Source organism: Mustela lutreola, chromosome 8 (genome assembly GCF_030435805.1).
Source record: "Mustela lutreola isolate mMusLut2 chromosome 8, mMusLut2.pri, whole genome shotgun sequence".
Taxonomy (NCBI): Eukaryota; Metazoa; Chordata; class Mammalia; order Carnivora; family Mustelidae; genus Mustela; species Mustela lutreola.
Window position 1 is genome coordinate 12,593,032 of NC_081297.1, and position 12,093 is coordinate 12,605,124.

The 12,093-nt window shown below is 38.1% G+C and overlaps 1 protein-coding gene across 1 annotated transcript in view; it reads left to right on the forward strand.

Annotated features, from left to right (window-relative positions):
- Positions 1-11,744, forward strand: part of LOC131838338 (ankyrin repeat domain-containing protein 26-like) — an 83,170-nt gene extending 71,426 nt beyond the window's left edge. Inside the window, exons 17-18 of the mRNA XM_059184301.1 lie at positions 4,733-4,778; positions 11,507-11,744. Of these exons, the coding sequence (XP_059040284.1) occupies positions 4,733-4,778; positions 11,507-11,646 (186 nt within the window). The 3' untranslated portion in view covers positions 11,647-11,744. The remainder of the gene's footprint in view (positions 1-4,732; positions 4,779-11,506) is intronic.
- Positions 11,745-12,093: the final 349 nt, after the last annotated feature.

Consider the following 12,093-nt stretch of genomic DNA (forward strand, 5'->3'; position numbering starts at 1 on the left):
TTTCTATTTCATTGATTTCTGCTCTGGTTGTTATTAATTCGCGTCTCCTGTGGGATTTAGGCTTTCTTTGCTGTTGCTTTTCCAGGTCCTTTAGGGGGAAGGTTAGGGTGTGTATTTAGGACCTTTCTTGGTTCTTGAGAAAGGTTTGTATTGCTCTATACTTCCCTCTTCAGGACTTCCTTGGCTGCATCCCAAAGATTGTGAATGGTTGTGTTTTCAAATTCCTTTATTCAATGAATTCTTTTACTTGTTCTTTAACTTCCTGGTTGACCCATTCATTCTTTAGTCGGATGCACTTTAACCTCTGTGTATTTGAGTTCTTCCCAAATTTCCTCTTGTGACTGAGTCAAGCTTGAAGTGACTGTGGTCTGGAAATATGCAGGGAATGATTCCAAACTTTTGGTACCGGTTGAGACCTGATTTGTGACCCAATATGTGATCTCTACTAAAGAAAGTTCCCTGTGCACTGGAGAAGAATATGTATTCTGTGGCTTTGGGATAGAGTGCTCTGAATTTATCTGTGAAGTCCATCTGGTCCAAAGTGTCATTCAAACCCCTTGTGTCCTTGTTTATCTTCTGCTTAGATGACCTGTCCATTGCAGTGAGTGAAGTGTAAAAGTCCCCTACTATGTATTGTATCATGCTCGATGTGTTTAATTTTGTTATTAGTTGGCTTATGTAATTGGCTGCTCCCATGTTAGGAGCATAAACCTTGACAATCATTAGATCTTCTTTTTGGAGAGACCCTTTAATTATGATAGTGTCTTTCCAAATCTCTTATGATGGCCTTTGGCTTAAAATCTAATTTATCTGATAGAAGGATTGCCACCCTGGCTTTCTTTTGATGTCAACTAGCATGGTAAATGGTTTTCCACCCCCTCGCTTTCAATCTGGAGGTGTCCTTGGTTCTAAAATGAGTCTCTTGCAGATAGCATATTGATGGGTCTTGCTTTTTTATCCAATCTGATACCCTATGTCTTTTGATTGGGGAATGTGGCCCATTGACTTTCAGGGTAATTATCGAATGATATGAATTGAGTGCCATTGTATTACCTGTAATGTCATTGTTTCTGTATATTGTTTCCTTTCTGGTCTATCTCACTTTGAGGCTCTCTCTTTGCTTAAAGGATCCGCTTTAGTATTTCTTGCAGGGATGGTTTGGTGGTCACAGATTTTTTAGTTTCTGTTTGTCCTGGGAACTCTTTATCTTTCCTTCTATTTTGAATGAGAACCTTGCTGAATAAAGTATTCTTGGCTGCATATTGTTCTGGTTTAGCACGATGACTATACCTTGCCAGTCTTTTCTGGCATGTCCTGAGCTGCTTTCTGGATTTTCTCTTTGTCTCTGAAATTTGCAAGCTTCACTACTATATGTCGAAGTGTTGGCCAATTCTTATTGATGTTGAAGGGGGTTCTCTGTGCCTCCTGGATTTGAATGCCTTTTTCCTTCCCTGGATTATGGAGGTTCTCTGCTATAATTTCTCAGATATACCTTCTGCCACACCTCCTTTCCTCCTCTTCTGGGATCCCAGTTATTCTAATATTGTTTTGATTTATGGTGTCACTTATTTCTTGAATTCTCCCCTCGTGATCCAGTAATTGTTTATCTATCTTTTTTCTCAACTTCTTTATTCTTCATCATTTTGTTTTCTATCTCACTACTTCTTCTTTCTGTTTTGTTTATCCTACCCGTTAGAGCCTCCAATTTTTAAAATTTGAAATAGTTAATATTTATTAGTTAATTATAGCTCAGTAAGTCTATAAAAGATAAGAAGTGTTTTATTTCACCATTACCCATTATGTATGTGATGAATTTTTTAAAATTTCTATTCAATTAGCTGATACATGATATATCAGTTTCAGATATAATGTTCAGTTAACCATCAGTTGTATATAATATCCAGTGATCTACACATCACCTGCCCTCCTTTATGCCCATCACCCAATTACCTACCCCATCCTACCTCCTCTTCAGCAAACATCTGTTTTTTTCCTATAGTTAAAAGACACTCATGATTTGTCTCCCTATTTGATTTCTTCTATTTAGTGTTCCCTTCCTTCCCTTATGATTCTATGCACTGTTTCTTATATTCCCCATATGTATGAAACAATAAGATAATTGTCTTTCTGTTATTGACTTATTTCTCTCAGTATAGTGACCTACATTTCCATCCACATCAATGTAAATTGTAAGAGTTCATCCTTTTTGATGGCTTTGTAATATTCCATTGTATTTATATACACACAACATCTTCTTTATCCATTCATCTGTTGATGGACATTTGGGCTCTTTCCACAGTTTGGCTATTGTGGAGATTGCTTCTATAAACATTGGTGTCCAGGTGCCCCTTCAGATCAGTATGTTTTCATCTTTGGGGTAAATACATTGCAGTACAATTACTGGGTCATAGTTTTAACTTCTTGAGGAAACTCCATACTGTTTCTGGAGGCAGAGGCTCCATTTTTTTATTATATCTCCTTAATAACCTTTTGATTTCAACTTGGTAATATTTTTGTTCTTTTATTTCTGCAGAAAGGGATTCTCCAGTGTCTTTTGTGCTTTGTTCAAGCCCAGCTAGTATTTTCATAGTTGTTATTCCAAGCTCTAATTCTGTCATCTTACTTATATCCATACTGATTAGGTCCCTGACAGTCAGTAGTACCTCCTGTTCTCTTATTTCAGGTGAGTTTTTCCATCTAGTCATTCTGTCTAGAGAAGAACAGAAAATGAGAGAACAAAATACTAAAATAACAACAACCTCAGAGAAATATAATTTTAAACCATTCAGAAGAGACCAGAAACCAAAATAAATAAAAAATAAAATAAAAATTTTAAAAGAGAGAGAATATAATCAGGTGATGAAAACAGAACAATACACTAGATTCTGTGTATATTTTGGTCTGTTTGCTGAAGGAACATACATCCCAAAATTGTAAAGAAAGGAAAATATATATATATAATCAAAAATAAAGTTAAACACTATGAAAGGATAGAATGTAACTATAAAAATTGAAATTAAAAAATTTAAAAACCCGAGTTGATAAAATGAGAAATTAGTTGAAATGGGGGAAAAAAAGAAAATTAAACTAGAAAGATTAAGGAGCCATGAGTCCTAGAGAGTATTTTCCCCCAGCACTAGAGTTTTGCAGTTCTCTGTGATTGGTTAAAGTTGATCCTAGCGCTAAGTTCTTGCTGATTTTCTGGGGGAGGTGCCTTTGTGCTTTAGCTGATTCTTCACCCTGGTGGTATTGCACTGCCATTGCCAGGGGGGCAGGCTAAGTAAGGGCTTCCAGATTCCTCTTTGTGGCTTTTGTTCCCTGACGGTTTTCCACACCACTTGAGAGGATTAAAATGAAAATGTGAGCCTCCCAGTGTCCGGCCCTAGAGCTGAAAGTGGGCACATTCCACTCTTCAGTGTGCCCTCACAGAAAATCTGTCAATCACTCTTGTCTCCCTGGTTTCTGTATGCACTCTCTGCATGCTCAACCTTTGAGCATTTTTATCTCAGCCATGCTACCCCCTTTGGAGTTTCCAAACTTTGCAGTCTCCTGTGGCAAGCATTCATGCTGCTCCTCCAGGGGAAGGGAGGGATGTTTTGCCCTGGCTTTTCTGTGTGTTGGGCCATTACTCTAAGAGCAGTTACCTAACGAGATGGGGTTTGTGGTTAATGGCAACACTGAGCTGAAAGCCCCCTCCTCTGCTCTTTGATTGCAGCTGGCTTCCCTGCTGAAACTCCTGGGAACTCTCCCATACTCAGGCACCCCATTCTTTCTGTGACCCTGGGGATCCTGAGATCAGGCAGTTCTACCGAGGATTCCGACCTACTTCTCCACCTGAGTGCTTTTCATACTGGGATGTCTCTCATCAGATTAGACTTATAAAAGTTTCAGTTTGCACGCCACTGCTATATCACTTTCTGATAGGTGGTTTATGCACCCCACCCCACCAACAGTTTATCTTCCCATGTATCACCTTGGATTCACTTCTCCATGCCACACATCCTACCTTGGAGAACATGGTCACTTTTCTATTTGTAGAATTATAACAGTTCTTTTCTTAGATCTCAGGTTGAGTTCACAGGTGTTCAGAATGATTTGAAAACTCTAGCTGAATTCCAGGGACTGGACAAAACTATGGTCCCCTACGCCTCTGCCATATTCCTCCTCTTCCAGAAATTTTGTATATTTAATAGACCAATATTAATTGTACTTTTTATCAGATTTATCTAAATAGCATTACTTGTATTTCTTCTGTTACCTAAGATTAAAATAAGTAGGGGTTTATTTTATTTATGTGATTATCTTTCTATTTAAGCAATCCCTAACTTAGTCTCTAGTAGTGGTTTTTTTATATTAAAAATTTTTATTAATTTCTTTTCAGTGTAACAGAATTCATTGTTTATTCACCACACCCAATGCTCCATGCAATCCATGCCCTCCATAATACCCACCACCTGGCTCCCCCAACCTCCCACCCCCAGCCCTTCAAAACTGTCAGATTGTTTTTCAGAGTCCATAGTCTCTGATGGTTCATCCCCCCTTCCAATTTCCCTCAACTCCCTTTTCCTCTTGAGAGTCAATTATCATATGGTTTCACTTATTTGTGGAGCAGAACAACATGGAGGACATAATAGTGTTATTTTAAGTTCACATTTCATAAGATATATATAATTCATACAGTAAAGTCTCTTGTTTAACTTGAACATTATAAATAATATTTGACTAATTTCAGGCGCTGCAGGAGTTTGAAGAAACTCTATCTAGAGCAGCAAAGGAAGGTATGTTGCCAAATTTCTGAATTAAGGTGGTCATTGATTTCTGAAGTAAACTATGAATACTAAATGGCATTGCTTTCTATTGTTTGGATAATGGTACTATGTTAAAATTTTTAATATATATCTAATAAAATGTAAAACATAAACATAATGAAATATATACTTATTCCTCATTTAGTCATTGTTTCAGACTTAAAAAAAAAATCTCCAAATGCCTATTTATCTGTTATTTCAAGCTGTAATCTTCCTTCACTTCGGCCATCCCTCTGGAACTGTAAACCTAAATATGTGGGCTTTCTCAAATCCTTGTTTCTGCTAATGATATAAACATCCTCCCCCCCCCCAAAAAAAAGAAGTCTTGTCTTAGGTAATAGTTAAGCAATTATAGTTCAAATAGCTGTCACTTGACAGGTGACATTTAAATCTCCAGTCATTGATTTTGTCATTGATTTATCATTTGCCATTGGGTAAAACTCCAAGCTCCATACATGGAATAAAAACACCCAAATCAGTTTGGTTCTTGCCAGATTTTTCAGCCTTCTCTATTTCTAACATTTACCCTACTCTGCGGCTTTGCTCTCCCACCTCTTCAGCATCAACTACTTGCAGTTCCACAAGTGTTCTTTCTCACTCTCTGTGTACATTCTTTGTATATGCATCTTCCCTCTACCTACATGCTTCTTCCCTGTCCTTCAGGTATCAGCTTACATATCCCCTCCACCAAAAAGCAGACAATATTGATAGAAAACTAGGATTTTCCTTCTGTGAGTTCTTATGTTCAACGCTGAAACTTGCCTGCTTGATTTTTCAGTCTGTCCTATATGATCTGCTCTGTTATCATCTTGTAATGAGAAAAACAGAAGCTCTGATATTTATCCACAATAGTAATTACCTCAGTGGGCAACTGTGAGCAAAATATATTTAAAAGTGATCTTGTAGAAGCAATCAGGTGGCTTGTTGGTCTGGAAGGTTCCCCTCTCTTCCTAAAGACAAGAGACTTTTCTGCTGGTCATGACCATAAAAATCCAATGGGTCCTGCCATACTTGACCACAGAGATAAGAATAGATGAATGAGGTAAGCAGGATGGCTGGGAAGTAGGAGTAGGCGCCGTTTCAACCTGTATCCTAAAGTGAGCTGATTACCTTCCAAAGAACTCCAATCACCCACAAAATCAGCCTATATATGAATTATACACATCTGGATCTCTACTGGAGCAGAAGACGCCAGTGGGCAGTCTTTTTGTTTATCTGTTTTTGTTTGTATACTTCATCAATCTTACCTTGGGGCCCATTTGGGCTGAACCTTCTTTTTTATCTTCCCTTTCTTCCCTGTCTCTCATTCTCTCTCTTTTTTTTCTTTTCTTTTCTTTTTTCTCTCATTTGGGTGGGGAATCCTGATTGCTCAGAAGTGTTCCCGGGTGCACCTTGACTGCACCACGGTTGATTCATCCAGCTACATCCATTCAGCCATCTCTCACCAAGATGACTAGGAGGAGGGATGCCCAACAGAAGAAAAATACAGAGGATGAGCCTTTTGCAACAGAGCTAACAGCTATCAACATAGACAATATGTCAGAAAGAGAATTCAGGCTAACAATTATCCAGGCATAGTTAGGTTGGAGAAAGCCATGAATGATCAAATGGAACTGATTAGGGCTGAATTGAAAGCAAAGAGAGATCATGTTTTCAATGTTAGGGAAGAGCTGAAAGCTACCAGGAATGAGCTTCACAATGCTCTCAATGAGTTCCAATCTAATCTAAATTCTCTCTAAAGCTAGGGTAACTGAGACAGAAGATGGAATTAGTGATCTGGAGGACAAACATAGAGAAAGAGTCAGGAGGAAGCCTGGAACAAACAGCTTAGAAGCTACGAAAACAGAATCAGGGAAATAAAGGATGCCATGAAACATTTCAATGTCAGAATTATTGGAATCCCTGAAGGGGAGGAGAAAGAAAGAAGTCTGGAAGATATAGTGGAACAAGTTCTTCATCAAAATTTTCCCAATCATGCTAATGGAACCAGCATTCATGTACTAGAGGCTGAACGGTCTCTACCCGACTATAGATTCCAGAAAAACATCAAGGCACCTGATAGTCAAATTGAGGAATCATAATTGTAGATATAATCTCTTGAAAGCTGCTAGGTCAAAGAGGCTCCTTACGTACAAAGGAAAGCCCATCAGAAAACGTCAGACCTGTCCACAGAGACCTGGCAAGCCAGAAAGGGCTGGAAAGATATATTCAGGGCACTAAGTGAGAAGAACATGCAGCCAAGTATACTTTATCCAGCAAGAGTGACATTCAAAATGGATGGAGAGATAAAGAGTTTCCAAGACCGGCAAGTCTTAAAAGACTATGCAACCACCAAGCCAACACTGCAGGAAATATTAAGGGGGTTCTATAAAAGCAGAATGAACCTAAGAATAGCATTGAACAGAAATATAGAGACGATCTACAGAAAGAAAGGCTTCAAAGGTAACACAATGTCAATAAAAATGTATCTATGAATAATCACTCTCAATGTGAATGGCCTAAATGCACCCATAAAATGACACAGGGTTGCAGATTGGATAAAACAACAGGACCCATCCATATGTTGTCTACAAGAGACCCATTTTGAACCTAGAGATACACCCAGACTGAAAGGGAAGGGATGGAGAAGCATCTTTCATGCGAAAGGGCCTCAAAAGAAGGCCGGGGTAGTGATTCTCATATAAGACAAATTAGATTATAAACTAAAGACTGTAGTCAGAGATACAGAAGGACACTACATCATTCTAAAGGGACTATCCACCAAGATGATCTAACAATTGGAAATATCTATGTCCCCAACACGAGAGCAGCCAATTACATAAGAAAACTGTTAATCAAGATAGTCATTGATATGAATACACTGATCGTAGGAGATCTTAACATGCCTCTCTCAGAAATAGATCATCAAAGTGGAAAATCATTAAAGAAAAAAGAGCATTGAATGACACATTGGACCAGATAGACCTCATAGATATATACAAAACATTCCACCCTAAAACAACAGAATACACATTCTTCTCAAGTGCACATGGAACCTTCTCCAGAATAAACCACATACTGGGTCGGTCACAAATCAGGATTCAACCGATACCAAAAGACTGAGATGATTCCCTGAACATTCTCAGATCACAGTGCTTTGAAACTGGAGCTCAATCACAAGGAAAAGTTCAGAAGGAACTCAAACACCTGGAAGCTAAAGACCACCTTGTTTAAGAATGCTTGGATCAACTAGGAGATCAAAGAAGAACTGAAACAATTCATGGAAACCAATGAGAATGAAGACACTTCGCTCCAAAACCTATGGGATACAGCAAAGGAGGTCCTAAGGGGGAAATACATAGCCATCCAAGCCTCCCTCAAAAAAATTGAAAAATCCAGAACACAGCAGCTGTCTCTACACCTCAAAGAACTGGAGAATCAACAACAAATCAAACCAACTCCACACATAAGAAGGGAAATCATCAAGATTAGAGCTAAAATCACTGAGGTAGAAACCAGAGATGCAGTAGAAAGTATCAATGAAACTAGAAGCTGTTTTTTTGAAAGAGTCAATAAGATCAATAAACCACTGGCCACACTAATCCAAAAGAAAAGAGAGAAAGCTCAAATTCATAAAATTATGAATGAAAAGGGAGAGATCACAATGAATACCAAGAAAGTAGAAACAATCTTCAGAAGTTATTAGCAACAGTTATATGCCAATAACCTAAGCAACCTAGATGAAATGGATGCATTCCTAGAAAAATATAAACTCCCAAAATTGAACCAGGAAGAAATTGAGAACCTGAACCTGTTCTTTCTATGAAGCCAGCATTACCTTGATCCCCAAACCAGGCAAAGACCCTACCAAAAAGGAGAATTTCAGACCAATATCACTGATGAATATGGATGCTAAGATTCTCAACAAGATTCTCAACAAGGATCCAACAGCACATTAAAAAGATTATCCACCATGACCAGGTGGGATTCATACCTGGGCTACAAGGATGGTTCAACATTCTCAAATCAATCAATGTGATAGAACAAATTAATAAGAGAAAAGAGAAGAACCACAAGGTCCTCCCAATTGATGCAGAAAAAGCATTTGACAAAATCCGGCATCCGTTCCTGATTAAAATGCTTCAAAGTATAGGGATAGAGGGAACATTCCTGAACTTCATAAAATCTATCTATGAAAGACCCACAGCAAATATCATCCTCAATGGGAAAAAGCTTGCAGCCTTCCCTTTGAGATCAGGAACACAACAAGGATGCCCACTCTCACCACTCATGTTCAACATAGTATTAGAAGTCCTAGCAACAGCAATCGGACAACAAAGAGAAAAAAAAAATGCATCCAAATTGGCAATGAAGAAGTCAAACTCTCTCTCTCTTTGCAAATAACAAGACTCTTTATATGGAAAACCCAAAAGACACCACCCCCAAACTACTTGAACTCATACAACAATTCAGCAATGTGGCAGGATACAAAGTCAATGTACAGAAATCAGTGGCTTTCTTATACACTAACAATGAAAATACAGGAAGAAAAATTAGAGAATCGATTCCATTTACTATAGCACCAAGAACCATAAGATTCCTGGGAATAAACCTAAGCAAAGAGGTAAAGGATCTGTACTCGAGGAACTACAGAACACTCATGAAAGAACTCAAAGAAGACATAAAAAGATGGAAGACCATTCCATGCTCTTGGATCAGAAGAATAAACATTGTTAAAATGTCTATACTGCCTAGACCAATCTATACTTTTAATGCCATTCCGATCAAAATTCCACTAGTATTTTTCATAGAGCTGGAGCAAATAATCCGAAAATTTGTATGGAATCAGAAAAGACCCTGAATCGCTAAGGAAATGTTGAAAAACAAAAATAAAACTGGGGGCATCACATTACCTGATTTCAAGCTTTACTACAAAGCTGTGATCACCAAGACAGCATGGTACTGGCATAAAAACAGACACATAGACCAGTGGAACAGAGTAGAGAGCCCAGATATGGACCCTCAATTCTTTGGTCAAATAATCTTTGACAAAGAATGAAAAAGTATCCAGTGGGAAGAAGACAGTCTCTTCAATAAATGGTGCTGGGGAACCTGGGCAGCAATATGTAGAAGAATGAAACTCGACCATTCTCTTACACCGTACACAAAAATAAACTCAAAAAGGATAAAAGACCCCAACGTGAGACAGGAATCCATCAGAATTCCTAGAGGAGAACATACGCAGAAACCTCTTCGATATCAGCCACAGAAACTTCTTTCAAGATAAGTCTCCAAGGGCAAAGGAAACAAAAGTGGAGATGAAGTTTTGGGACTTCGTCAAGATCAAAAGATTCTGCACAGCAAAGGAAACACTCAACAAAACAAAGAGGGTTCTCAGAATGGAAGAACATATTTGCAAATGACAGTACAGACAAAAAGTTGATATCCAGGATCTATAAAGAACTCAACACACACAAAACAAACAATCATATGAAAAAATGGGCAGATGATATGAACAGACACTTCTGCAATGAAGACATACAAATCACTATCAGACACATGAAAAAATGTTCATCATCACTAGCCATCAGGGAAATTCAAATTAAAACCACATTGAGATACCACCTTACACCAGTTAGAATGGCCAAAATTAACTAGAGAGGAAACAACATGTGTTGGAGGGGATGTGGAGAAAGGGGAACCCTCCTACACTGCTGGTGGGAATGCAAGTTGGTGCAGTCATTTTGGAGAACAGTGTGGAGATTCCTCAAATTAAAAATAGAGCTTCCCTATGACCCTGCAATTGCACTGGGTATTTACCCCAAAGACACAGATGTTGTGAAAAGAAGGGCCATCTGTGCCCCAATGTTTCTAGCAGCAATGGCCACAGTCGCCGAACTGTGGAAAGAACCAAGATGCCTTTCAATGGAAGAATGGATAAAGATGTTGTCCATATACACTATGGAGTGTTATGCCTCCATCAGAAAAGATGAATACCCAACTTTTGTACCAACATGGACGGGACTGGAAGAGATTATGCTGAGTGAAATAAGTCAAGCAGAGAGAGTCAATTATCATATGGTTTCACTTATTTGTTGAGCATAACAAATAGCATGGAGGACAAGGGGAGATGGAGAGGAGAAGAGAGTTGAGGGAAATTGGGAGGGGAGGTGAACCATGATAGACTATGGACTTTGAAAAACTATCCGAGGGTTTTGAAGGGTTGGGGTTGGGAGGTTGGGGGAACCAGGTGGTGGGTATTGGAGAGGGCACAGATTGCATGGAGCACTGGGTGTGGTGCAAAAACAATGAATACTTGGGCGCCTGGGTGGCTCAGTGAGTTAAGCTGGGAACTTCGGCTCAGGTCATGATCTCAGGGTCCTGGGATTGAGTCCCGCATCAGGCTCTCTGCTCAGCAAGGAGCCTGCTTCCTCCTCTCTCTCTCTCTGCCTGCTTCTCTGCCTACTTGTGATTTCTCTCTGTCAAATAAATAAATAAAATCTTTTTAAAAAAATAAATACTGTTATGCTGAAAAAAATTATTAAAAAAAGTATGCAGGAAAAAATAAAAATAAAAGTGATCTTGTATTTTATATTGTAGTTGTATTAGACATTTTTCATTCTTCATAACACTCATTAGGCTTCAACTTTGTTTTTTTAGTAACTTTTAATTAAAAATGAATTGTTATAGATAAAGACTGTAATTCTTTTTCTTTTCAGCTGCTACTGAATTTGAATTAGGCTTACCTGGTGAGGCCACCTCTTTAGAATCTACTTTTGAAAGACATACAGATTGTGACGACGTAACAAAAGCATACAGAGAGTACTCAGAGTTTCTGAAGCAAAAGTATAGCATCTAAAAGATAAATAGTAAAAATTTATTTACTGGATGTTTACACAACATTTTAATTGTTTCCTATTAAATGTATGATATGCAAAAATCTTTAATAAAGGAAAATATTTCTGGACCATGTGTGTAATGAAAGTTTATATAATATTTTAAGCTATGTTTCTCGGCAGCTAATTAACTTTTAAGCAGATTTTTTATGTGGAAATCAGCCTTATGGGTTTTACATGCTCCAGGCTGCCCAAATACAAGCTTTCTAAACAGCACCCAACCAACCAAGTTTTCATGAATACTTCAGTCATGTTAATTGATAACTTCTTGGTATTTTCCAATTTTTATTACTCCATATGAACGTAGAGATTTAGACAAACATTACTTTGATATATTACTGCTAAGTTTAATGTCAATGTTTACACGTATTCTAATTTTTATAGTGCCATAATACCTATGTATAATTTTA